The sequence below is a fragment of the Myodes glareolus genome, chromosome 3 (assembly GCF_982192425.1).
Source record: "Myodes glareolus chromosome 3, mMyoGla1.1, whole genome shotgun sequence".
Classification (NCBI taxonomy): domain Eukaryota; kingdom Metazoa; phylum Chordata; class Mammalia; order Rodentia; family Cricetidae; genus Myodes; species Myodes glareolus.
This window is the reverse complement of record NC_142028.1, coordinates 77,648,880-77,675,963: the sequence shown is the minus strand read 5'-3', so window position 1 is coordinate 77,675,963 and position 27,084 is coordinate 77,648,880. Positions and strand designations below refer to the sequence as shown.

At 48.2% G+C, this 27,084-nt stretch overlaps 2 protein-coding genes across 4 annotated transcripts; one reads left to right on the top strand and one right to left on the bottom strand.

Moving 5' to 3' along the window:
* The first annotated feature begins 5,829 nt into the window (after positions 1-5,829).
* On the top strand, positions 5,830-16,700 carry Pomgnt1 (protein O-linked mannose N-acetylglucosaminyltransferase 1 (beta 1,2-)). Of its 3 annotated transcripts, none has more exons than XM_085686457.2 (22): positions 5,830-5,933; positions 6,385-6,554; positions 7,127-7,241; positions 7,368-7,486; positions 8,025-8,090; positions 8,178-8,291; positions 8,905-9,022; positions 9,209-9,307; positions 9,464-9,591; positions 10,091-10,161; positions 10,390-10,465; positions 10,627-10,710; positions 10,794-10,835; positions 11,030-11,088; positions 11,359-11,431; positions 11,509-11,637; positions 11,718-11,843; positions 14,677-14,741; positions 14,920-14,964; positions 15,286-15,421; positions 15,839-15,948; positions 16,035-16,700. In XM_085686457.2, exons 2-22 carry the CDS (start codon positions 6,435-6,437, stop codon positions 16,120-16,122), a joined length of 1,983 nt encoding a protein of 660 aa, XP_085542583.2. In that variant the 5' UTR covers positions 5,830-5,933; positions 6,385-6,434; the 3' UTR covers positions 16,123-16,700. The 3 variants fall into 3 exon arrangements, with proteins under 3 accessions (XP_085542583.2, XP_085542584.2, XP_048299888.3); XM_085686458.2 differs by having other exon boundaries at positions 5,850-5,947; XM_048443931.3 differs by lacking the exons at positions 5,830-5,933; positions 6,385-6,554 and adding an exon at positions 6,748-6,937.
* A 3,122-nt stretch (positions 16,701-19,822) lies between these two features.
* Tspan1 (tetraspanin 1) lies at positions 19,823-25,309 on the bottom strand. The gene is made up of 8 exons (XM_087904709.1): positions 25,166-25,309; positions 24,678-24,742; positions 21,655-21,861; positions 21,390-21,464; positions 21,176-21,274; positions 20,939-21,094; positions 20,583-20,666; positions 19,823-20,321 (listed from the first exon to the last, which is right to left on the bottom strand). The coding sequence occupies exons 2-8, from the start codon at positions 24,732-24,734 to the stop codon at positions 20,274-20,276; spliced, it is 726 nt and encodes a 241-aa protein (XP_087760835.1). The 5' UTR covers positions 24,735-24,742; positions 25,166-25,309; the 3' UTR covers positions 19,823-20,273.
* Between the last annotated feature and the right edge of the window lie 1,775 nt (positions 25,310-27,084).

The following is a 27,084-nucleotide window of genomic DNA, read 5'->3' as shown; positions in this document are numbered from 1 at the left end:
AGTGTTGCGCACACAACTTCTAGCCGTGGATGGCATGCGACTGGATTTGGAACTGAAGACCTCAAAGGGAGCTCAGTGCTTTCTCTTTACGTTGACGCCCGCTAAATGCACAGCAGACAGCTAAAAAAATGTTTGCTGAATGAAAAGTAGATAGCCTCAGTCAGAATTAACACGGCTGCAGAGGGTTTGAAGTCTTTCTGCTAATAGCTGTGTCGGTTACAGGAGTTAGAATATAGCTGCCCAGCTCACAGACACCTCCCAGCGCCCCGAAATCAGACTGAAGGAGTAATAGAAGGCCAATTCCCCTGGCCATTGAGAAGGAACCATTATTAAAATTTAAGGGATCCCCCACGGTCTTGCTCTTGAGTTTACAGGGTTTTCCAAACAAAGAGGTGCTTTCTAAACCTGACTAAATATGTTTTGATTTTTTTTTTCGAGACAGGGTTTCTCTGTGTAGCTTTGGTGCCTGTCCTGGAACGAGGTCTTGTAGACCAGAGCTGGCCTCGAACTCACAGAGATCCGCCCGCCTCTGCCTCCCAAGTGCTGGGATTAAAGGCCATGCGCCACCACCACCTGGCTAACCTGACTAAACATGGATCATCTGAAAACCTCGTGAAGTTAGGGCCTGAGATACTGCATTGCCCTTTTTTGAGGGGAGTGAGGGGACAGAGAGGGTCTTACTGGTTCTGTCTGGCCTGGAACTTGCTATGTAAATTAGGCAACCTTGAAACTCACTGAGATCCACTTAACCACTGCCTCAACAGTACAGGAATTAAAGTCCTTTTCAAAGATTTTCTATTTTATTTACATGTACATGTTCACGTAAGTTGAGGGCATGTGCACATGAGTACAGCAGGGCATCAGATCCCTGGAAATTGGATTTAGCAGTTGTGAGCTGTGCAAAACGGGTGCTGGGAACTGAACCCAGGTCCTCTCTAAGAGATGCCGAGTCATCTTCAGCCCCAAGAGCCTGCATTTCTAAGACTACAGGGGATGGCCATGCTCCTGCTCTGAGGACTACACTGAGTAACAAGGGTACATTTCTAAGCTGTTTGGACTTAATTCTACAGGTAAGGAGTGGCCATGAAAAACTGTTTTGTCCCAGCATTATGGGAAGATTTATAATGGAATGTGCTTCTTCCCTCTGCTCTTTCAGACCTCAGGGCCCACTTCCCAAACTCTCAGTTTGTTGTTGTTTGTAGTGTGTGTGTGTGCTTAACTACGCATAATTCTAGATTTTATTTATTAATTTACTACACGTATGTGTCTTTGTGTGAAAATATACACATGAGTACAGATTCCCCCTGAGGTCAGAAGAGGGCCCTGGAGTTGGAGTTACTGTCAATAGTGAGCCATCCAATGCAGGTGCTGGTAACTGAATTCAGATCCTACTCTAAGAGCAGTCTGTACTCTTAACTGCTAAGCCATCTCTCCAGATCATCCATCCATAATTCTAAACTATCTTCTACCACTCATTCCAAATGTATTTATTATTAGTATTATTTTGGTTTTAGTTTTCCAAGACTGGGTTTCTCTGTGTATCACTGGCTGTCCTGCAACTCACTCTGTAGACCAGGCTGGCCTCAAACTCAGAAATCTGCCTGTCTCTGTCCCCCAAGTGCTGGGATCAAAGGTGTGCAACCCCATTTGGCTATATTTAAGTATTATATACTGACTTCCAATGAATATATGGATTTCTTTTTGAGGCAGGGTCTCTTGACAGGCCTTGAACTCAATGATCCATCTGCTTATACGACTAAACCAGGCTCAAATATATGGGCTTGTTTTCTTTGTTTTTCTTTGAGACACAGTCTCATATGGGCCAGGTTGTGTAGCTGAGTAGGACCTTGAACTTGAGCCTGCCTGTCACTCCCAAGTGTCAGGAATCACAGGTATGTACCATCATAACTCACCTCTCCTTAGCATTACTTGACCTATAGTTTTTGTGGTGGCTTAAATAAGAATGATCCCCATAGATTCATATATTTGAAATATTGGTTCTCAATTAGTGGAAGGATTTGGGAAGGATTAAGAGGTTGGCCTTGGAGGAGGTGTGTCATTGGGGGGGTCAGCCTTAGAGTTTCAAAATGGCCAAGTCATTCTCAGTTAGTTCTCTCTGCTTTGTGCTTTTATATGGAGATAATAGTTGAGCTCTCAGGGTTTCTCTTTGTGTGACCTTGGCTCTCCTGGATTTCACTCTGTAAACCAGACTGGCCTTAAACTCAGAGACCTGCCAGCCTGTACCTCCCAAATTCTGGGATTAAAGGCATGCATGCACAGCCACTGCCCCATCTTACTCTGGACTTTTCAAGAAAAACTGGAGGAGTAAAACTCTGCGTCAAGGAAACTAGCTAGAGACCAAAAAAAAAAAAAAAAAAAACAAAACAAAACCCAAAACAAACAAATAAACAAAAAAACTGAAAGTACCTGAATTTGATCATAACAGGTGCAAGTGAAAGAACTGGGTAACTGAATAATTCATTCATTTCAAATGGCATTTAATATCGTTAAAAAAACAAATTATTTCAACTATCATGAAAGTTGATTTCAACTAACATCACTGGAAAAAGACAAGGTGAGTCCCAGCTATATGGCCTGATGCAATTTACCAAACAAGGGAACGTAGAAGAATCTGAGAACAAGTGGATATGATGCCCGTATAGTAGCTATGGAACTGTGGGTTCTATGGAGAGATGCAGCAGGCAGGTAGACATGGGAGCCTAAAGCTCAGGAGAGAAATGAGGACTGCACTTGTGAGTTTGAGACGTCAGACAATGCACGTGGAATTTCTTGTTGGGACCACCAGCACCCAAATAACCACACAGAGACTTATTAATTACAAAAGCTTGGCCAATAGCTCAGGCTTGTCCCACTAGCTCCTATAGCTTAAACTAATCCATTTTAAAAATTATTTTCTGCCTCATGTCTTTATTATTTTTATTCTGCCCATATTGCTTTCCTGCTTCCTCCGTTTCTGTCTGGCAACTCCTGAGACTCCGCCTTTATTCCCAGTATCCTCTTAATTTGACTCACTCGCCTAACCTCTTCCTACCGAGCTATTGATCAGTCAACCTTTTATTAAACCAACCAGAAGGCATCTTGGTAAAGACACATCTTCACAGTGTACAAAAAGATTATTTCATAACAGGACAATCATAGAGATCATGAGTAGATGAGATCGCCTATGAAGAACAAATGAGAACAGAAAAGGGTCAGAAACTGGTGTGAGAACTTCTACTTACTTGTTTTTTTTTAATTTTTATGATTTATTTATCTTTTTTTATTTTATGTGCATTGGTGCGAAGGTGTCAGGTCCCCTGGAACTGAATTTTCAGACAGTTGTGAGCTGCCATGTGGGTGCTGGGAATTGAACCTGGGTCCTCTGGAAGAGCAGTCAGTGCTCTTAACCGCTGAGCCATTTCTCCAGCCCCCTACTTACTTGTTTTTAAATATAAAAAAAAAAACTCCACCAAACTTATTTTGTTTCTGAGAACAGGTTTCACTTTATAATCTTGGCTGTCCTGGAACTCACTTTGTAGACCAAGTTGACCTGGAATCTACAGCAATTCTCCTACCTCAGCCTCCTGAATGCTGGAAGTGCAGAAGTGAATTACTATGGGGAGATCTTAGCATCTTGCTATGAAAACCGACTTGACTCAAACTGAAGATTCTTCTTCCCTCCCCTCTGTAGGAGTGAAGGTACAACACCATACCAACCTGACAAACACTGTTAGCATGTTGAAAGATACCATCCCTCCATGCAGGAAGCAGATGGAATTTGGAGAGTCAAAAAAAAAAAATGTGTTACTGGGCAAGTTGGTGCAGTCCTTTAATCCAGTACTTGAGAGGCAGAGGCAGGTGTCTTTCTCTGTCCCGCCAGCCAGTTCCCAAATATAACACAGAGGCTTATCATTTTGAAAACTCTGCCTTAGCTTAGGCTTATTCCTAACGACTTCTTATTAACCCATATTTTTTTATAATTTATTTTTATTTAATGTTAATTGGTTTCTGCCTGCATGCACATCTGAAGCCCTGGAACTGGAGTTACCGACAGGTATGGACTGCCATGTAGGTGCTGAGAATTGAATCTGGGTCCTCTGGAAGAGCAGTCAATACTCTTAACATTGGGTGCCAATTGTTGTAATTAGGAGTGGCGGGCCACTTCCTGCCACCCAGCTAGCTTTTCCTAAAATAATTACATGAAAACTGTATTCATTTAAACACTGCCTGGCCCATTAGTTCTAGCCTCTTACTGGCTAACTCTCACATCTTGATTAACCCATTTTTAATAATCTGTGTAATACCACGAGATTGTGGTTTACCAGCAAGATTCTAACCTATGTCCATCTCGGGCTGGAGAATCATGGTGTCTGCCTGACTCTGCTTCTTTCTTCCAGCCTTCCGTTTGGTCTACTCCACCTATCTAAATTCTGCCCTATCAAAAAGCCAAGGCAGTTTCTTTATTAACCAATGAAAGCAACAGATAGATAGAAGACCCTCCTATGTCACAACAGAGCCATCTCTCCAGCCCTAAACCCATATTTTTTAATCTATGTTCTTTACCTTTACACTGAACTGCCCATCCTGCTTTCTCCACATTTGGCCGGTGACTCTGCCTTTCTTTCTCTCTGAGTCCTCCCTGTCATCAGAAGTCCTGCCTAGGCCTGGCAGTGGTGGCACATGCCTTTAATCCCAGCACTCGGGAGGCAGAGGAAGGCAGATCTCTGTGAGTTCGAGGCCAGCCTGGTCTACAAGAGCTAGTTCCAGGACAGGCTCCAAAGCTACAGAGAAACCCTATCTCGAAAAAAAAAAAAAAAAAGTCCTGCCTAACCTCTTCCTGCCTAGCTAATGGCCATTCAGCTCTTTATTAGACCAACCACAATGACATATCTTCCCACAGTGTAAAGAAATGTTCTGTAACACAGATGGACCTCTGTGAGATCAAGTCCAACCTGGTCTACACAAAGGGAGTTCCAGGGCAATATGGAAAGACTCTGTTTCAACCTCCTGCTCCCTCATCAGAAAAGGACTACTCAGGGGTTGGAGATGGCGCCATGGTTAAGCACAGCTGCGGCTCTTCCAGAGGCAGTTAGACTCACAGCACTATGACAGGCAACCTCACAACTTTCTTTAACTCCTGCTCCAGGGCTATCAGATAGTAGTAGCTCTGGTCTCTACAAGGAGCACACACATTCACATAATTAAAAATAATTTTTAGGGTTTTTTTTTGTTTGCTTTTTAAAGAATCAGACGGTAGCGGCGCAACTCTTTAATCCCAGACTTCAGAAGGCAGAGGCAGGAGAATCTCTTGTCAATGGAGTGAGTTCCAGGGACAGCAAGGGAAACACAAAGAACCCCTGTCTCGAAAAACAAAAAACAAACAAACAAAAGCAAAAACTAAAAAACAAACAAAAATAACCAAAATATTGGGATAATCACAGCGCCTATCATTCATGGTTTATGGAACCGAGGTAACATAAGCGCACAGAACAGTAGTGGAGCAGGTTTTTAGTCCTCTCCTCCTCCTCAGCCTGGAAGCATCCTTGCAGGGCTGGGCCATGCAGGCCTCATGTTGTAGCCCTCTAATCCCGAAGCGCCCAGGGAACTGGCCCGAAGCCCCGGGAAGCCGCTCGCTCACGACTCCGCGGCGCGGGGATCTGCTCTCGCCCGAGACCCACTGGCGCCGGGCTGCTACCCTGCTGGAGAGGCTGTACAAGTGGGAACTCCTCGCACGCCGCAGACGCCGGCCGTGGCCGCCGCCCTAAGCGCCGCCCGACGCCCTCTCACCCCGCGGCGGCGGCGGCGGAAGCGGCGGGGCGGGCCGGCTGGGCCGGGGCGGGGCGCGAGCGGCATGGAGGAGGCGGAGGCCGCGGAGGCCGCGGCGCGCGGGGCCGAGCTGTGCGGGCCCGAGTGGGGCCCGGGGCCCCTGAGCCGTGAGTGCCTCTTGGTGCGGGTCCCAGAGGGCTGGCGCGGGCTGGGTGGGTTTTCCGAACCTTCCGGCGTCCCTGAACCCTGGGAGGAGAGGAGCTGAGCCAGATGGGATGGGGCGAGGGTGGAGGATTAGGGTGCGGGAGGTCGCTGGAAAGAACTGGGATTTGCTCCTTGTAAGGACTGACTGGTGAATCCGGAGAGTTGAGTTTCTGGCCTGCCCCTCTGAGGCAGCCTTAGCCTGTACTTAGTTCCTCCAGCCCCAGGGAATTTTCAGGTGATCCAATTCCTCTAAAAGATTTTCTGGTCAGACCCAAAGAAATTGAGCCACGTTGCCTAGGTCACACAGCCCAGCAGTTTGCTGAAAGAAGTGTTGCCAAGAACTCCTCATCCCTCCAGAAGGCGTTAGGCTTTGGGAGAAGCTTCTTACTCCATGTGACTCTACGGTCCCCCCAGATTCCTGAAGTCATGGACTGGCCGGGACAGGGGTGACTCCCTAATCCAGTATGGATGACTGGAAGCCTAGTCCCCTCATCAAGCCCTTTGGGGCTAGGAAGAAACGGAGCTGGTATCTTACCTGGAAGTATAAACTGACAAACCACCGGGCCCTGCGGAGATTCTGTCAGGTAAATGAGGTCCCACATGTTAAGAAAGCTGGCCTCCTAACTTGACCCTAGCAATAGACTGTGAACTACTACCTTGGCCATCAGGAAGAGGCAGCAGATTCCGAGAGGGGAAACCTCTGTATGTCACATCCTTCTCAGGCAGTGATTAAGACCCAGGATTCTGGAATCAGAACCCAAGTCTGACCTCCTAGGTATCCAACAGAAACAACAAGTCTGTCAGGAAGGCTTTGCCCCTGACACACAACCATCAGGCAGTGTGGCCCAGGTTCGGTATCTTCTGATTCTCCACTGTGGTTCTCGGGTCCTAAATCCATCTCTCAGAACTAGTTATGGAGGGAAGCAAGGAAGACAAGGACTCAAATGGAAAATTACAAGAGCTCTGGGTAAGAGGGCCCTGATGGGAAAGTTCTTCAGGAGATGGCCCCAAACCTGTGTCCTGATTGAGAACCAGGAAGAAGAGAGATGGGTCCCAGATTCTTTATCCCTGTGTCCTCTACACCCAGAGTCAAACTTTCAGAAAACCTCTATGATCTGGATGGGGTGTGCTTCAGTCACCCCATCTTTCCACTCAGACAGGGGCTGTGCTTTTCCTGCTGGTGACTGTCATTGTCAACATCAAGTTGATCCTGGACACTCGGAGAGCGATCAGCGAAGCCAATGAAGACCCGGAACCAGAGCAAGACTATGGTGGGGGTCGGCTGTGGATGGGGCGGGGGTCCTGGGGTCTCACGGCAGAGGGGCGTGTGCAGATCCTACAGGGTGTGACTGCTAGTGAGACGTTACCCATGCCTGTTACGCCAACTCCCTCTCCAGATGAGGCCTTAGGACACTTAGAGTCCCCTCGGCGCAGAGGCAGCAGTCCCCGGCGTGTCCTGGATGTGGAAGTGTACTCAAGTAGAAGCAAAGTCTATGTGGCTGTGGATGGCACCACGGTGAGTGGACCAGCATCTTCAGTCCGCTGCGAACTGGGCCCTGAAGCCCTGTCTGGCTGATGGTTTCTACTTGTTAGGATTAAGTGAAAGGTGTATGGAATGCCTGTGTGGCAGAGTCTCATAAGTGACCAGGAGCCTTAGCAGGTCACTCACTAACTCCCCAGTTTACTTATTATGTAACCGCTTCCTAGTCTCTTTGGCTTCCGCCTTGCCCCAGGTACTTGGAGCCCTAGAGGTAATGGGGAGTTGCTCTTCCTAGAGAGCCTTACTGGTAGAGGATTATGGGATCTTCAGAGTTAAACAGAGACAGTCCAGGACTCTGGGTGCCATGGAAGTGTTAAAAGGTAGATTGTAGAGAGACATGATCTTTTCTGATGAGGGTACCATGGGGGCTTTCTGGGAGAGGCGCCTGGCCTTCAGTCTGAGGTAGAACTGTAAACAGTGACAGTATAGGCAGGCTGGAATGTTTCATGCTTTGAGACAGAGTCAGCATGAATGCCAGGGTGACTAGCTGGATTTTGTTTCCATTGCTGTATAGGTGCTAGAGGATGAGGCCCGAGAGCAGGGCCGAGGCATCCATGTCATTGTCCTCAACCAGGCCACGGTGAGCTTGGGATGGGAAACCCAGAGGGATGAAGCTGGACTCTTCCTTACTGGTAACACTATTTCATAAGAGGTTTGCTCCCGCCAGGGTCATGTGATGGCAAAGCGTGTATTTGACACGTACTCTCCTCATGAGGATGAGGCCATGGTGCTGTTCCTCAACATGGTGGCGCCCGGCCGTGTGTTGATCTGCACTGTTAAGGTCAGTGAGTCTCCCTGGCTCTGTTCTCCATGCTCCTAGCTTTGACTTTGCTCAAGAGAATGGGAAGAAGTTCTGGAGAAGGTAGTTCAGGTTCTAGTCTGAGCCTTGGTTGGGTCATTATTATTATTTTTTTTTTGGAGGGGGAGTGTTGTTTGTTTTTTCATCAGTTCAGCAGTTACTGAGCCCTTGCAGTATGCCAGGTACTACGCTGGTTGCTGAAGATACAGTAGGAAGCAGATAGAATTCCTGCCTCCCTGGAGCTCACATCCCAGTGGTAGCCATAGAATAGTCAACCCAGCTGATAGTGTCAGGAAAGGTCAAGAGAAGAAAATGAAAAGGCAGAATGTCATGGCTGCATTTTAGGAAGGGAACATAGTATGTGAGCAGAGGACTGGAGGGAGAGAGGAGTGAGCCTGGTGGTTGTCTGGAGGCAAAACATCCTTGGTAGAAACTTTTGGAATGACAGTAATTAAAGAGTATTGTGGGAGTCACTCAATGAGCCAACTTAAGGAAAAGGCTTTCTATGCAGTGCATGAAACAGAGCCAGTACTATATAAGGCCGGATCTCTGGGACCCACACGAGTCATGGTGGCTGTCTCTTTTGGTCCTCCAGGATGAGGGCTCCTTCCACCTCAAAGATACAGCGAAGGCTCTGCTGCGGAGCCTGGGAAGCCAGGCAGGCCCTGCCCTTGGCTGGAGGGACACTTGGGCCTTCGTGGGACGAAAAGGAGGTTTGGGCACTAAAGACTATCCACCCTGTAGTATCAAGGGAGGAGTAGAATGCTAAGAGGTGGGCTGGTGCAGGATGGGGCAAATAGGTGTCAGGAGTAATACATCGGGGAAAGTGGGCAAAATTGGGAAGAAGCCCCGTGCTCCCGTCTGGGCCTTCATTTTTCCTCATTCCTGCCTTCGGTCAGGTCCTGTACTTGGCGAGAAACATTCTAAATCTCCCGCCCTCTCCTCTTGGGGTGACCCGGTCCTGCTGAAGACAGATGTGCCACTGAGCTCGGCTGAAGGTGGGGTCATTGGGGGCCAGGCTCTGGGGCAAGGCTTGAGCAGAGAATGGGCATTTGGAGCCTCTGTGAGGCTGTTTTTCCTTGACTGTGTGCCTGGGGCTTCCCTAACCTATCTGGCCTGCTGCCTTCATCCCTTCGATTTCCTCCCTCCCTCAGAGGCCGAGTGTCACTGGTCAGACACAGAGTTGAATCGCCGCCGCAGGCGCTTCTGCAGCAAAGTGGAGGGCTATGGGAGTGTGTGCAGCTGCAAGGACCCAACACCTATTGAGTTCAGCCCTGACCCGGTAAGTGGGGCCAAAGCCGTCAACTCCTTCACAGCTTAGCAAAGGGCCTTAGGAACGATTCAGAGCATAGGTCTGTCTACCTTGACCTGGTAGGAGCTCAGAATGTATGGATGCCGAATTCTGAAGACAGGTTGGGGGTGGGACAGGCCATGTTATCAGGGCTGAGTTGGATTGTATGTGTGTAAAGACAAGAACAAGGAACTGGGTGGTGGTGGCACATGCCTTTAATTCCAGTACTTAGGAGGCAGAGGCAGGCGGATCTATGTGAGTTCTAGACCAGCCTGGTATACAGAGCAAGTTCCAGGACAGGCTCCAAAGCTATAGAGAAACCCTATCTCAAAAAACCAAAAAAAAAAAAAGGAAGAAAAGGAACAAGGAAGACCCTTGGTCCTTCCCTGTCTGCTCCCGAGGACTTTCACCACACCTGAGAAGTCATCTCTAAATGGAGATCCCAGTTGGAAAGGGGAGTAAGGGAAGCTAAAAGCTGTTTCTCACACAGCTTCCAGACAATAAGGTCCTCAATGTGCCTGTGGCTGTCATTGCAGGGAACCGGCCCAATTACCTGTACAGGTGAGCCTGGAAGTGGACTGTATCCAGCACTGAACGGGGATGCTCAGGAAGTGGGTGGGTGCTTAGCTTGCCTTCCTGTACAGGGAACTCTTACAGGAGGCAGAAAAGCGGCAGATGCTAGGCCTGTTGGATATGGGTAGACATGAGACATAGGAGCCTGTTTTTGAACGTGGGAGTGGTCAGTTGAGAGGACAAAGAAGCACTAATCTACTTTTCCGGGCTCCCCAGAATGCTGCGGTCTCTGCTCTCAGCCCAAGGGGTATCTCCGCAGATGATAACAGTCTTCATTGACGGCTACTATGAGGTGAGTGGGGCTGGGGGCAGAGCAGGACACAGAATGATGGGTACTGAGCAGCCACGATCACTGAGGGTTGGCAAGGGCAGGGAAGTATGAGAGGCTCAACCTGTCGGGACCTGTAGAGGTGTAGAGGTCATGCACATGATGACCGGTGTCCCCATTTCCAGGAGCCCATGGATGTGGTGGCGCTGTTTGGCCTGAGGGGCATCCAGCACACTCCTATTAGCATCAAGAACGCCCGTGTGTCTCAGGTATTCCTCGGCAAGGGTGTAAAGGGCAGAAACCTGGTCCCATCCTCTGCCTCAAATCTTAATATGCCCAATTCCCCACCCAGCACTACAAGGCCAGCCTCACTGCCACTTTCAACCTGTTTCCGGTGAGTACCACAGATACCTTGGGTCTGTGGAGAGAAATTGTGTTACGGAGAAAACTCTTCCCTTAGCTGACCTTGCACTTCTGATCTGAAAAATGGGGGAGCAGAGCAATTCCTGAGCATGAGGGTTGGGGAAAGAAAGCCAAGGGATGAGAGCAACCTCCTTAGAACCATGATGTTCCCTGCTATCTCTGTAGGAGGCCAAGTTTGCCGTGGTTCTGGAAGAGGACCTGGACATCGCTGTAGATTTCTTCAGGTGACAGGGGTAGCCCACCATTGAGGTGCTTATGAGCCACATGGGACTTCCGTACTTGACTGGGGTCTTCAGGGAAGGATGTAGTGAGGTGCCTTGGACAGCTTTAAGTGAGTTCAAAAGTTGGGGGAGAGCTTGCATGGCTAGGACGCATGTGCTGGGCTTACACAGAAAGTCGAAGAGGTAGAGACAGTGGGACTATCAGCTCTGCCCTCCCAGCATCACGGTGGATCTGGGTCGCCACTCTCTGAGCTCTTGAACTTTGGCTCTCAGTTTCCTGAGCCAGTCCATCCACCTGCTGGAGGAAGATGACAGCCTGTACTGCATCTCTGCTTGGAATGACCAGGTAGGCTGGGTGGCCAGGGACTTCGTCAGCATGGGAGTCTGTCAAAGTTTGGAGCTACTGACACCCCCTGTCCATAGGGGTATGAACACACAGCTGAGGATCCAGCACTACTGTACCGGGTGGAGACCATGCCTGGCTTGGGATGGGTGCTTCGGAAATCTTTATACAAGGAGGAGCTTGAGCCCAAGTGGCCCACACCAGAAAAGGTACCCAGCAGGATAGGATGAGTGGGCTGGAATCCCTTCAACTCCAAACCTCCAGCCTTCATAACATTCTGTGACCCCAGCTCTGGGACTGGGACATGTGGATGCGGATGCCAGAGCAGCGCCGGGGCCGAGAGTGCATCATCCCAGATGTTTCCCGATCCTATCACTTTGGCATCGTGGGCCTCAACATGAACGGCTACTTCCACGTGAGTTGGGTACTGTATGACTCCATGGTCAAGGACATAGGTTCTGGAGCTTAGTCCCGGCACTCACTCACCGTGTCAGTTACTGTTCTGTGTTTGCCAGTTTCTCTATCTGGAAGATGAAGATAAAAAATGCTACCTCTGTGGGGCTAGAGAGATGTCTCAGTGGTTAAGATCACTGACTGCTCTTCTGAAGGACCTGGGCTCAATTCCCAGCACTCTCATGGTGGCTCACAACCATCTGTAACTCCAGTCCTAGAGGATCAGACACCCTCCTGTGGGCACTGCACACACGTGGTGGTGCATAGTCATAAAGGCAGGCAAAATATCCATACACATAAATAAATAAATATATTTAAAAAATGCTACCTCCCAAAGGCCAAACATAGATCACGAGCCTTGTGATCCCAGCACTTGAGAGACTGAGGCAGGAAGGACATTAATTTGAGGCCTTTTGGACTACATAATGAAGATCCTCAGAAAATAAAAGCAGTAACAAGACTACTGGCTGGGCCTAATCCCAGTACTTAGGACTCTGAGTCAGTGAACTTCTCATGAGTTTGAGGCTACAGTGTAATACCTGTATTCCTCTCCCCACAAAGAAAGATAAACAGACAAAAACCCAGAAAAAACCTACTTCTCTTGTTATGAGGCTTGACCTGAATTTAAAAAAAGTTAGTCTGTTGATGGTGGTGGTGCATGCTGCATGCCTTTAATCCCAGCATTCTTGAGGCAGAGGCAGGTGGATCTCAGAGTTTGAGATAAGCCTGGTCTATAGTGTGGACAAGCAAGGTTACACAGAAAACCCTGTCTTGAAAAACCCAAATAAAAAATAAGTAATATAGATTTATTTATTTTATATGTCTTCAGTGTTTTGCGTATGTGTAGTAAGTGCACTGTGTGTGCCTGGTGCCTGAGAAAATCAGAAGGCAGTAATGGATTCCCTGGAACTGGATGGTTGTGAACCACCATGTTGGTGCTAGGTGCTTCTTGGGTCCTTTGCAGAAGCAGAAGTATGAAGTGCTCTCTTTGTTTGTTTTCTTTTTCTTTTCTTTTCTTTCCTTTTTTTTTTTTTTTGGTTTTTCAACACAGAGTTTTTCTGTAGCTTTGGAGCCTGTTCTGGAACTAATTCTTGTAGACCAGGCTTGCCTCAAACTCACGGAGATCCGCCTGCATCTGCCTCCCAAGTGCTGAGATTAAAGGTATGCGTCATCACCTCCCAGCTGTTTTTGTTTTTGACACAACTTTTTAGCTTTGGAGCCTGTCCTGGAACTTGCTCTGTAGACAAAGCTGGCCTCGAATTTACAGAGATCTGTCTGCTTCTGCCTCCCGAGTGCTGGGATTAAAGGCATATGCCATCACCGCACATATCAAGTGCTCTTAACCACTGAGTCTTCTCCAGCCCCTGAATTTAAAAAAATATCATTTTCTGCATATGAGTGTTTTGCCTGCTGTATGTATATGTATCATGTTCTTGCCTGATAGCTGAGGTATCTAGAAGAGGGTTCTAGATCTCCTGGGACTGGAGTTATAGATGATTGTAAACCACCATCTGGGTACTGAGAACCCAGGGACCTCTATAAGAGAACAGCAAGTCTCTTAACCACTGAGCCATCTCTCCAGCCTCATTATGAAGTTTAAATGAGTTCATATTTGTAAAATGCATATGTTAAAAACTGTAACTTTGCTGGGTGGTGGTGGCTCACGCCTTTAATCCCAGCACTTGGGAGGCAGAGGCAGGCGGATCTCTGTGAGTTTGAGGCCAGCCTGGTCTACAAGAACTAGTTCCAGGACAGGCTCCAAAGCTACAGAGAAATCCTGTCTCAAAAAACCAAAACCAAAACCAAAACAAACAAACAAAAAGACCTGCAAGCTTTATATTAGTGTAGCTGGTACTATATGTTACTACTGTTCTTACCACTGGACTTGGGTGCAGAAACATGTCTGTTCTAAGCACTGGGCCTTCTCCTGTCCGTGCAAGCATTGCACACGTTTCAGCCTGAGGTTAGCAGGATGTCGCTAGTCCCCTCTGTTCCACTCTCCTGTTAGAATAAGAGTGCCTTTGAAACAGTCCAGTTAAAAGGGGTGTTTTTAGTTTGGAACCTCCTAGATGACAGCAAGACCCCCAGAGGAAGCTAATAAAAGAGCCTTACTTCCCAAGGAAGTGCAAGTGCTTCCTCAGGTCGTTCATAGTAGAACCTGAAGCAGCAGTTTCCTTCCTTCTATACTATCTCAGCTATTGGCTGCATCCGACAGAAAGCTCTGTGTGTGTCTCCACCACCCACTCTTGTTTTTTTAATAAATCATTTTTAAGTTTTTTGAAGATTTTGTATATACATATAATACTCTGTTTGCATGTTTACCTGCACGCCAGAAGATGGCATCAGATCTCATTACAGATGTTGCTGGGTATTGAACTCAGGACCTCTGGAAGAGCATTCAGTGCTCTCAACTTCTGAGCCATCTCTCTAGCCCTGTTTTGGTTTTTTTTAGGTAGGATCTGTTGTATTCCAGGCTGTCTTCAAACTGAGACTGGTCTTGACCCTCCTTCCTCCATCTTTCTTCTTTATTTCTAAGACTCTGTAGTAAGCCTGGGAAAAACTTGTGGGAACAGGACTAGTTCAGTGGGTCAGTAGCATAAGCCAAGAGACCAGCCAAAATTAAAGTTAGTAAGAGCTTGTCAAAGATGGTGCAAAGAAAACGGAGAGACTAGGGGAAATCAGAGAGCCCTTTCCAGGCCCAGAACTTCATTTTTGGGGTCTTGTAGGCCTGTAGTGGGTCACTGAGCAAGTGTGGCAGACTAAGAAAGACTTGACTTCTCTCCTTTGCGTTTCAGGAGGCCTACTTCAAGAAGCACAAGTTCAACACAGTTCCAGGTGTCCAGCTCAGGAATGTAGACAGGTAGAGACTGGCAGCATGTCAAGGGGTGGATGTCTGAAGGCTCGAAGACCAGTCTTTGCTAGTTCTTTCCTGTCGGCCCTGCTGTGCCGTTTCCCCACGTGACCCTTTGCCCTGCCCATTCCTTTCCATGAACCTGAGGGCCTTGCCGTCACTTGATTAATTTTTCCCTCCCCTTCAGTCTGAAGAAAGAAGCTTATGAAGTGGAAATTCACAGGCTGCTCAGGTATGGCTTGGGGAAACTGGATGCCTGGCAGGGAGTAAGGAATCAGATACAGGCTTTCTTAGTACCACGATTATTGGTACTATAGAAAATAAAAACCCGAGTTCTCTAGTACAAACATTATAAAGAATTTCAAGATGTCTGGGTGGTAGTTAGTTGGAGCCAGAGGCAGGTGGATCTCTGAGGCCAAACTGGTGCAAGCTTCAGGACAGCCAGGGCTACACAGAGAAACCCTGTCTTGAAAAACCAGAGAGAGACAGAGACATAGGGCCCTGTGCTCTGTGCCATTCCTGTCTTGGCCTTACTTTTCTACCCCCAATGCAGTGAAGCCGAGGTTTTGGACCACAGCAAGGACCCTTGTGAAGACTCTTTCCTGCCAGACACAGAGGGCCATACCTATGTGGCCTTTATCCAAATGGAGAAAGATGATGACTTCACTACCTGGACTCAGCTTGCCAAGGTGCCCCAGGGCCTCACTACTTCAGGAGTACCCTACCCAACATGCATTGCCCCGACTAGCAGAGAGACTTTGCTGTAGAGTTTTCAGCCTCAGACCTTTTCATGTTCTCAAGAACCCCACTTCCTGGCCAGTTGTGGTTGTGTGGTGATGCACGCCTTTAATACAAGCACTCAGGGAGGCAGAGGCAGGCGAATCTCTTAGGTTTAAGGTCAGCCTGCTCTACAGAACAAGTTCGTGGATTATCAGGGCTACACAGAGAAACCCTGTTTCAAAAAACAAAGAACCTCTCTTCTAACCCTTTGCTCAAATCCATACTCCAAAGCATGCTTGCTCTTGATTGAGGCAGCTGCTAGACCTTCAGTGATCCATCTCCAGAGCTTCCTGACCCATCTCCTTCCCCTACTCTATCCCTGTCAGTGCCTCCATATTTGGGACCTGGATGTTCGTGGCAACCACCAGGGCCTGTGGAGATTATTTCGGAAGAAGAACCACTTTTTGGTGGTGGGGGTCCCAGCCTCCCCTTACTCGTGAGTCTCCTCTTGTGTCCTGGGAAATGTCCTACTGGGGTTGAAGCATGTCCTCTTCTCTGTCTCATTCTTCTGTTAAATTTCAGAGTGAAGAAGCCGCCATCAGTCACCCCTATTTTCCTGGAGCCACCCCCAAAGGAAGAAGGAGCCCCAGGGGCCGCTGAGCAAACGTGAAGTCTCCTCCAGGACCCTGCAGGGCTGGGTACTGTGTACCCCCAGGCAGGCTAGCCCGTCGCCCTCTCCTGTAGAATTTTGTAGATGCTGGTAGGGGTTAGGGCTGGTTTGTTTTTAACATGAGATTTAATTACTAACTCTGAGGGGAAGGATCCCCTGCTCCAACACCCCGTTCCTGAGGTTAAGGTCTATTTATTACTTCCTTGTTGGAGAAGGGCAGGAGAGTACCCAGGACCTCTTTGGGATCCCTGGGCAGCTGATTCTGCCCTTTTTCACCCCATCTTCCCAGGCCTGGCTCAGAATCTAACCTATTTATTGACAGTCCTGAAGGCCTTGGGAATAGGCGCAACCTGGGGCCTTTAGTCCTCTCTGGACCAGGACGCTGCCCTGAGGGTGGGACTGGCTCATACTCAGGAAACTGCTGTGCCCAACTGATGACAGGCCCAGTTGGGTCCATGTGCTGGCAGACTCACTCAGAGACCCTTAGACACTGAACCAGGCCTCCTCTCAGCCTTCTCTTTGTCCAGATTTCCAAAGCTGGATAAAGGTGGTCATTGATTAAAAAAGGAGAAAACCTTTGGGGGTGTGTTTTGTGGTAGTTTTGTGGGGAGAACATCGTGGTGGTGAGGGAATCATCTGGACGGATGGTGATGTGTTTTGGTTGTTTTACTGTCTGTCATAGTTTTATCTTACTGTGGAAGCCATTTGGCCACCAGGGGATGCCCAAGTCTCAAGCTTCAAGTCTGTGGTTTTTATTTGTTTTAAGCAGGCTCCACCCTAGGACCAGCTGACATCATCCTTCCCGGTTGGGGCCTTATGTCCTAGCAGCCCTCTCACACCCCTTCCTCACTGTTTACCATCGGGCTAGTCCCTTGTCTGTCTGGGCCCAGCACCTGTGCCCATTAGTGCAGTAGCTAGGAGAGACCACAGGGGTGGATGAGGGAATGGGAGAACAGGTAAACAGTGGAGACGGGAAGTGACCAGGCCAAAAGCAGTGGCGGCACCAGGCAGGGGTGGAGAGATGATTTTATAGAGTACTGGGCAAGCGATATAGGAGCAAGGGTTTCTGTGGCCTTTGGGATTGGTTGTGTGCAGAATTCCATGTCGGGGTGTTTCTCTGGAGGAAAGGGCCACGGTTTTCATCTGATTCTCAAGAGGCTAGGAACTCAGAGGAGCATAGGAAAGTCTGAGTTAGTCATCAGAAAGGGGACACTATGGTCCATTGGGAATCAGATAGCCCAAGGCAGGGGAACATAACCTTTAAAATTAAGTCTCTGAAGGATTAAGATCAGGACCTGAGTAGATTGCATTGTAAGAAAGGGTATAGATCTTTGCCAAGGAGTCAGGAACTTACTGGAATTCCTGCCCTTTATCTGTTCGTGGTCCTGGCCTCTTACTAGCACCTGGAGTTCACACAGCAATGGCATCTGTGCAGTGGCTTTGACATTGCTCACCACCCTGACCCCTTCAGTGTTTGCTGCAGCTAGAGATAATGTTTCAGGTGGCAAAGCAGGCACGGGAGAAGCAATTAATCCATGATGAAGTGGCAGCCCTCCTTGGGCAAACAAATCCCCTTCACCACTGCTTCCCGGAATAGAGTGGTGGTGTGTGAGGCAGATGCCGCAGAGGGTTGAGGCCAGCTAATTCCTCTCCCTACCTAGAACTCTAGAAGATGCTCAGTCAGGCTTCACCAACAGAAGCTGTGTGGCTCTGGCCAAATCTCTGCTCCTTTTTGGGCCCAGCAAGTGGGCGATAACTGTGGGCTGCTCTGGAAAAGCCCATAGAGACAGATGGGGGTTAGGGGATTGTCGAAGAGAAGGGAGGAACGGAAGCCAGTTAATCAAGTGGTTTTGCATGGTGGCAGCCACTGTCCTGCGGCAACAGCCTTCTTAGTGCTTCCACTAAGTTCAGAGACATTCAGTTTTGTTTGAGACAGGGTTTCACTGTATAGGCCTGGCTATTCTGGAACTTGCTCTGTAGACCAGACTGCCCTTGAACTCAGAGATCTGCTTGTCCTGCCTCCCCCCATGTACTGGGATTAAAGGCATGTAACACTGCCATCTGGCATATATATATAGACATTCAGATTTTTGTCAGGGATATTCTGCTCAGGTTCGGGTTCCTATTTATTTATTTAAAAAAACAATATTATGTATATAGTGTTTTATCTGCACGTATGCCTGCAGGCCAGATCTCATTACAGATGGTTGTAAGCCACCATGTGGTTATTGGAAATTGAACTGGAAGAACAGCCAGTGCTCTTAACCTCTGAGTCATCTCTCCAGCCCCAGGTTCAGGTTCTTTAGGTTGGACTGTATCTGTACCAAATAAGGTCTACCCAGTTACCAGTTACAAGAGTGAGTCAGGTCAAAGTCTCGGCCTCATGTGGGACTTTGGCAATTAAAAACTAAGTAAAGACTAGGGATGTACCTCAAGCGTTAGTGTGCTTGCTGAGCACACATGAAACTGGGTGTAGTCCCAAATAAAACCAGATGTTGTGACTCCTACCTCTAAACTCAGCACTTAGGAGATAGGGGCAGGAATTCAGTGTCATTCCCAGCAATATAGAAAGTCCAAAGCCAGTCAGGGTTACATGAGACCCCACCCCCCATCTCAAACAAAAAACAAAACAAGGCAAAATAAAAAAAAAGTGAAATCTTGGCAAGGTGTAATGGTGTACAACTTTAGTCCCAGCATTCAGGAGGCAGAGGCATGCAGATCTCTGAGTTGCGGTCAACCTGATCTACAGAGCAAGCTCTAGGACAACCAGAACTACATAGATCTTGTTTCAAAAGAAAAAATAAAAAAGCAAGATGCCTGGCAGTGGTGGCGCATGCCTTTAATCCCAGCACTCAGGAGGCAGAGACAGGAGAATCTCTGTCAATTCGAGGCCAGCCTGGTCTACAGAGGAGTTCCAGGACAGGTTTCAAAGCTACAGAGAAACCCTGTCTCGATAAACAAAATTAATTAATAATAATCAACAAGAAAAGAATGCATGGGTGAAGGAGCTTAGTGTTGCTGGTGGTGTCCATCGCTGCGGGTAGCCTTGCTGTAATTACACTTTCAGGCAGTACTCTGAAGTATACCACCATGACCAACCAGGCCACACCCTACAAATACCCAGTTCCTGTTCAAGATGATGGTCACATAACCAGTGTGCCCAGGCACCCTCAGGGTACAAGACTGGATTCTCTAAAAGGCTGGGCAGTGGTGGCGCACACCTTTAATCCCAGCACTTGGGAGGCAGAGGCAGGCTGATCTTAAGAGCCTAAGCTCAAGGCTAGCCTGGGCTACACAGAGAAACCTTGTCTCAAAAAACCAAAAGATTCTCCAAAGTAGGGCACTTAGAGCTGCTTCTCAGGGTTCCAGGAGGGCTTCTTGGAGCCCAAAGAGCGACTCCATTGCCATAGCCCTGACAATAATTCTGTTCTCTCCTTGACTTGGCACAAGCTCATTAGTTTCATAGCTTTCCAGTCCAGTGCCCTTCACCAGGCAGGAGAACTTTCAGGACAAAGTCCTCTCATAATACATAAAGGCAGACCAACCTGGCTCCCACTTCCTCAGTGCCCTCTTGGCCATTCCCTTACTCTCCCTCCCAGACCTGGAGCCTAAATACCTATCTCACTTCCACCCTGCTGAGTCTCCAGCCTCACAAAAAGCAGTGCAATTTAGGCAAGCAGAACCCATCTCTCCAAGTATACACCGTCCAAATAGAAGTATTTTTATTGGTTTATAGGTTCCAGAATGCCTTCTATACATCCATTCTATGTCTTTGCTGGACTTGAATATGCCCAGGTTGTAAGTGCCTTCATCCACCAGTGGAGTGTTGGGATCATCCAACTTTTATACCACTTTTATACCAAGGAAGTGTGAAGGGTTGAAGAAAAGACTCAGGAGATGAGCAGAAGTGGCTGCTGCAGACTCTGGAGCAGATGTTGCCCCCCAACCCCACCAACAGAAGAACAAGGCAAACACACAGCCCGAAGGAGGTGGTCCCTATTTAGCCCACAGTCCAGAACAGCAGAGGCAGGTCCACTCCAGCCCAAATGGTGTTAGATTTTGTCTCCACCCGGATCCCTACTGCTTAGCTATGCCAAGTGTCTCTTCCTGGCTTCCGTGTGGCAGCAGCAAGTGGGGAGGAAGAAACTGTCTTATTTCAGGTTGCAGTATAGATACATGGATACAATCATGGCAGCCAGCTGGTGGGGAGGAACGGGGAGACACGAAAGGACATGATCAAGGACTGTTTCCTGAACAGACAACGTGAAGCACTGCTTTCTAGCATCACGTTTCTTGATGCTAGAGGACACATTTAGCCACCTTAGGCCTCTGGGTTCAGCCCTCAGCTCCAGAATGAAAACACAAGAAATCCAGCTCCTCTAGAGAAGCCGCAGAGATGGGCTACTCTGTGCAGGTCTAGTAGAGACTGATACTCAGATCCAGTCTCCTCACTGACTTACCTCCAGGGCCGCAATTCCAGCTGCCACACCACCCACAGTGACGGCATTGGTTCTGATCTCATGCAGAAGCTGTTCGAAACAACCCTTGGGGGGAAGGAAGAAAGCATTTATAGCTGGCAGTGCCCTACCTCTGATCTATTTACTACTTACTGTAAGACCATTAAAACAATCCCACCCATGCCAGGCATGTGCACACCTTTAACCCCAGTACTCAGAAGATGGAGGCAAGTGGATCTCTTGAGTTTGAGGCCAGCCTGGTCTACAGAGGGAGTTCCAGGATAGCCAGGGCCACCCAGAGAAACCCTGTCTTGAAAAGAAAAAAAAAAGTAATGCCACCCTTCCATGTCAGCCCATACCGGCACGTTTGTTTCTTTGGCTTCATTCTCGGTGCACGATTGCGTAGCTGTGTCATTGGTAGCTCCGCGACAACAGTAAGGAGGAAAGAGTTTACTCTCTTCAACGAAACGTGAGGTGTTAAAATCTGTATAGTTGTTGAAACCACAGCACTTCAGCTGCAGACAAAACGGGATTGGTGGATGATGGGGCCTTGCTTTTTTTCCTCCCCACTCCCAAATCCTCCCAGCCCACCTTACCTCTTTCATGGTAGTGTTCCACACTTGGGTGAACTCAGTCTGGTAACCATAGTCTTTTCTGATGGCAGGTACTATTGCCAATGTCAGGAAGTTTTCTGCCTGGATGGGTCAGGTCAGTATTAAGAGAGAGGTAGTGAAAGTAGCCATTCATAGGCCACCATCCACTTCTCGGGCTTTAGCCCGTTTTTCTCCCTTGCCCCATCCCCGTGCTCACCATTGTGGTATACACCAAAGCAACCACAGCAGCCGCAATCTCAGCAATGAAGATGATGAGGAGGATGGTAAAGAACTGAGTGGGAAACAAGGAAGTACGTTTTAGGGAGACCCGCCTTCCTTACCCTATCCACTCCCATAAAAGTGGCAGGGTGTCCCCATGGTGACGCTCCCAGAATCCAAAGTAGCTTTTTGGGATCCCCAGAGGAAGATGTCAGGGATGAAGGGACCCTTGGTTGTGGCCTGGGGTGATGGGTCTGACATACCATCAAGAGCACACACTTGTTCTCAGAGTGAGCACCGTAGCAGCCCAGGAAACCGAGAACAAAGAGCACAACACCAGCTGCAATGAGGAAGTAGCCCACGTTGACAAACTGCATGGCACTGGATGACATTGGCCCAAAGATCTTCAGGAAGGATGTCCCATCGACGGATACCCAGATTCCCACAGCCAACAAGGCCGCACCACACAGCTGCGGACAGAAGTCAGGCTTTGAAGCAGTGCTAGCAAACGGTTCCCTTTCACACCATGAAGTCTGGACTTTCCCTTCCCTTAACGAGGGACTCTAACAACCTGTTGTGCTCGGAGGGGACCTTAACTAGTACCAGAAAGGTGGGAACTGGGACGTGTAACAAATTCACCCATCTGTTCACCTAGGAAGACAAAAATGAGATCAGGGATTCTAGAAAGATCCACAGACTGGGAGGAGGCACAAAACTTTCCTTTATCTATAACCAGGGTCTTGCCACATAGGTAGGAGTGAACACAGGTCCAGCCTCTCATTCTTGGGCTGCAGATGCCTAGAATAGCTCTGTTCTCTGATACACGGAAGGAGGCGGGTGGTAGGGTGGTAGGGTTGAGCTGGCTCAACAGTCACTATAGTAACAGCAGGGTGAGGCTTCCACCTGCTTGCAACCTTGAAAGGGGGTGGAGGTTGAAAAGTTCATTCGCCCAAAGGCCCCATTTGATTTCCCTCCAGGATGGATTGAGCTGCCACGCTTACTCCTTTTTCACCCAGACAATAGAAACTGAGAAAACGGGTTGAACACAACTACAGCTTCTCGTCAAGACACTGAGTTAACCTCAGTTTTCAGAGGTAATCTTGAGGCTCCGAGAGGGTTCAGTGGAGGCCCTGGTCCCGCAGTTCCTAGCCAAGGGCTTCAGTGGATCAGCAGTGGGCACTGACTTGTGCCCAGCTCCCACTTTCCAGCTTTTGAGTCTGGGATGGAGGTAAAGAGATATACATATTGTGGCTGTTTCCCAGGATGTTTGCTTAAGGACAAGATTGCTGGGCTTCAAGCCTACAGGGTCAAATTTCAAGGAGCCTGGCTTCCCTACCTTGTTCTGCCTAGTCTAGCAAGGCATGGGCAACAGAGGACAGAAACCAAACTGGATTTGCTTTAACCCTCTCAGGCTTCCTGGCTCTCCCAATTGTCGAAATCTTAGAACTTCCTTCAGTTACATTAATAAAACCTAATTCATGGCAGACAAAGGGAGTCCAAGGTACAGATCACATTGGAATCAAAGAGACTGCCTACTCTGCCCAATTTCTCTCTCTCTTCCTCCTTTTTTTTTTTTTTTCTTTTTAGTTTTTTGAGACATGGTTCCTCTGTAGCTCTGGCTGTACTGGAACTCATTCTGTAGACCAGGCTGGCCTTGAACTCATAGAAACCTGCCTGCCTTTGCCTCTCGAGGACTGGAATTAAAGGCATGTGCCACCACCGCCAGGCTCCTCTGCCCAGTTTCTTTAAACTGGTCACACTTCCTGTCTCTACTGACTCCTCTTCCACTCCTTCTTCTCTGGGGGCCCCAGCCCCTGACCACGCTTTCTCGTACTTCTTGTACTCCTTTCCTTCCTGCCGTTCCATGTCCCCTGCACGGTGGCTATTTTCCTGCTCATCTCTAATGCTTCCAGTTTCCCAGAACTGACTTTAAGATCAGGAGTTCTAGCCCGGCGGTGGTGGCGCACATCTTTCATCCCAGTACTTGGAAGGCAGAGGCAGGCAGATCTGTGAGTTTGAGGCCAGAGCTACAAAAGCTAGTTCCAGGACAGGCTCCAAAGCTACAGAGAAACCCTGTCTCAAAAAACCAAAACCAAAACAAAACAAAAAAATCAGGGGTTCTCAAATATTCATGGGTTTGGGGAGGGGGTGAAAGATAGACTTTCCCTAATTGTTGCCAGGGCTCCACCCTACCCCTAAAACTCTGTTGGCTGCCCACCGGCTTATGACTTTCAATAGCACCTCTACTGAGTACACATGAGCCAGGGGATGACCCCTTCCTTTTCCCTGCATTGCTCAAGTCATTTCTAAGGCCTCTCTTTTGTCTGTTCTACCACCCCTCAGCATCGAACCCCTTTGTTTACTGTTCCCCTTTCTTCTTATCTCTGTCACTGTCTCCAGGGCTTGGGCCTCCTGGTTCAGCTTCTCAAACAAGTCCTACGTAATCTGTTCCTGGTTTTCTAAACAATATCAAATTTCATTACTCCTGGGCCTTCCTACTCCACCCAATGCAAATGTCCAGGTTCAGCTACTTCCTCCAGGAAGTATTTTCCTACTAGGCTAGATTCAATCCCCTCCAGGGACTCCCTTAGCCTTGGTGGCAAATCTGAAAGGACCACTGTGCAATTACCAGTGTATATAGCAATTATCAGCCTATTTGACAGTTTACTGGTCCTGAGATGTCAAGGGCAGTAAATGGCCTTGCTTTCCTTCTACCCTAGCTGGTAGCTTAGAGTGTTAGGCCATGAATATGCTTTCCTTTTTCTTTGTGGCCTCATGCGTGCTTAGCAAATACTCTATCACTGAGCAACAATCTCCTTCCCTTAAATGTCAGCTCAGTTGATGAATGTTTATTGAATGCATAAGGGTTGCTAGAGTCAACTCTAAGAGGCAGGGACTCGCTCCCCTTTCAACTTTTCCAAGTATGGTAGTCACTTTTGCACTACCATAAACTTAAGCCGACCCTCTTTCATCTCTGAACCTTGACTGCCCATCAAAAAGGGGGAATCACTCCTGCTAACCTGTCCCTACCTACACTCATCCTTCCTGGAAGGGAGGCGAGAGCCTAAGGCTTCTCCATCCCTAACCTCCCCATCTTCACCCAGTATGTGGCAGGCAGTCAGTGAGGTCAGGAATCTGCACTGGGAAGACCCTCCACTTCCTATCCATAAAGGGGAATTAGCAGGGCAGAGTCTGGGTACAGTTTCCCGTTCCCCAGCTTGAACTCTGTTCCGATTGTGACCTGCTTTTGTAGGGAACCCCCAAAACCCACAACCTCCATACTTACAAAGATGAGTAGATTGAAGAGGATCATCATGACCTTAATAAATTTGAAGCACTGCATGGTGGGTCCTGGGAGACAGACACATCCAAGTTAGGGCTTTACGTCCCAGCTACCCTGAGCTGGCCCTGCTTTTTGGACCCTGGCATACCAGAGTCCCACATCCTGTGACCGCTCACATTTCTCACTCTATGTCTGCACTCTGATATCTCAGAACTTTTCCCAGTTCCCATCCTGACACTATATACCTGACACTATATTACCCAGATTACCAGAATTTAATTCTCTGATCCTAACATCCCCAGATTCTCTCACACAGGTGTTACAAGCCCAACTCCCACGCTGCAGGACACTCGATGCCCTTTCCTGTTTCTCTTCCTGGACCAATCTTAGACTCTTCCAGTACCCTCTCATTGGCTTTTTCCAGCACCCACCCCACACCTGTTTCCAGACTGGTATCCTTTCATAGGTTAATCTCTGCCCTGTACCATTACCTGTTCAGGGCTCTTTCCAGTAGGTTCTGAACAGGATACACTGCACTCTTGAAGGAACAGAACAGCTCCAGGAAGCTGCCACTTAGTGTGCTGGCCGAAAGATGAGGGATCTCCCAGTCCTCACGCGCATGCGACACTGCTCACCTACAGGTGGGGCAGGTGTTTTAAAGCCTCCTGTTGCCCGCCCGCCTGCCCGCCCGCTGGCCCCACCCATGGCTGAACAGCCTCCTTTGCCCCTGCTGCCCTCTACTGCCTGGAGATAGGTTCTCAATCCCAAAAGCTATAAGCGGATCTCCACCTGGAAATGTCACCTATAGGCTCCAGGGCTCCTCGTCTCAGGAAAGGGGTTTAGGGGGCAGCAAAAGAGTCAGGAGTAGGACAAGTGCCTTCCAGAACTTCTGTGTGCCCTGCTCCCTCGAATCTGTGTGTTCACCGGCACCACATCTGTTCAGGCTGCCATCCATATGTTTACACACATGGACACACACACATACACTAATGAACACACACGCACAGACACATTTAATGGAGCACACATACATGCACACACCCATACACATATGCACATTCATAAACATACATTCTCTCTCTCTCAAACACACACCCACTTTCAAGGAAATGGTTATGGTCTAGCAACCTCTGCTCTCTTCTCAGAACAGGAAATGGTTATTTGTTCTCATCCATAAAACCTCAAGCTCCCCATCCTTCTCCTCCCTTTTTTTTTTTTTTAAAATAACCTTTTGCTTGCATATCCCTGATACATGAGCCTGGTTATCTTGGAGGTCAGTGGAGGACATCAGATCCCCCTGGAACTGGAGTTATAGGAGGCTTTGAACCCCCATGTGGGCTGGAAATCAAACCAGGGTTCTTTGCAACCTCTTAACCTCTAAGCCATCTTTCCAACCCCCTGCCTTCATCTTTTTGCCCCTCACCTTTTTTTCTTCTTTTCCCCCTCTCCGTGTTCTGGGCCTCTGTGCACAGCCCGGGCCCTTCTGCCAGCAGGTGGCACTGTGTGCCTACAAAGGAGACATTCCCATTCCAAGGTTCGGTAACCCTTTCTTTCTGGGGCTCCCTCTCTGATTTTCCACGCCACTATTTCTGATTGAGAGGGTCTTCACAAGTTCTTGCTCTCCAGTTATTCAGACTAGGGGCTCAGATTCTGGTCCTGTCATTTCTTAGCTATATGGTTATGGGCTCTGGGAATATTTTATTATTTGTTTGTATTTGTTTTTTTTGTTGAGACATGATCTCATTTAGCTGACTGTCCTGGAACTATGTAGACCAGACTAACCTCAAACTCACAAAGGTCTTCCTGCCTCTGTCTCCCAAGTGCTGGGATTAAAGATGTATGTCACTTTGTCTATTTTATTTATTTATTTTTGGTTTATTGAGAGAGGGTTTTTCTCTGGGTTTCTCTGGGTGTTCTGGAACTAACTATAGACCAGGCTATCCTTGAACTCAGAGATCCACCTGCATCTGCTCCCCAAGTGCTGAGATTAAAGGCATGTGCCACAACTGCCCAGCTTATTTACTTATTTACTTTTTAGTTTAAATTTTATTTAATTTTCTTGAGTGTTTTGTGAGCATGTACATCTGTGTACTATGTGCAGAGGCTAGAAAAGGGCTTCAGATCCCCTAGAACTGGAGTTACAGACAGTTATGACTCTCCATGTGAGTGCTGGAAGTCAAACCTGCATCCTCTGGAAGAGTAGCCAGTGCTCTTAATCGCTGAGCCATCTCTCCAGCCCCTATTGATTTATTTTTCAATTTTTGTGACAGGGTCTATTTAACCCTGGCTGTCCTGAAGCTCCTGGTGTGGACCAGGCTGGTTTTGAACTCAGAAACCTGCCTGCTTTTGCCTACAGGTGTGAGTCACCAAATCTGGACTTATTTTGAGAAGATATCTAACTCTATAAACC

Bases quoted from the DNA above. Each gene is read 5' to 3' on its own strand.
- Pomgnt1 (XM_085686457.2), top strand. From the start codon at position 6,435: ATGGATGACTGGAAGCCTAGTCCCCTCATCAAGCCCTTTGGGGCTAGG. The intron at 9,592-10,090 runs GTAAGTGGGGCC...TTTCTCACACAG, and splicing joins TTGAGTTCAGCCCTGACCCG to CTTCCAGACAATAAGGTCCT. The intron at 11,844-14,676 runs GTGAGTTGGGTA...TTTGCGTTTCAG, and splicing joins ACATGAACGGCTACTTCCAC to GAGGCCTACTTCAAGAAGCA.
- Tspan1 (XM_087904709.1), bottom strand. From the start codon at position 24,734: ATGCAGTGCTTCAAATTTATTAAGGTCATGATGATCCTCTTCAATCTA. The intron at 21,862-24,677 runs GTAAGTATGGAG...TTCTGTCCGCAG, and splicing joins TCTTCAATCTACTCATCTTT to CTGTGTGGTGCGGCCTTGTT. The intron at 21,095-21,175 runs GTAAGGTGGGCT...TTTTGTCTGCAG, and splicing joins GGAACACTACCATGAAAGAG to CTGAAGTGCTGTGGTTTCAA.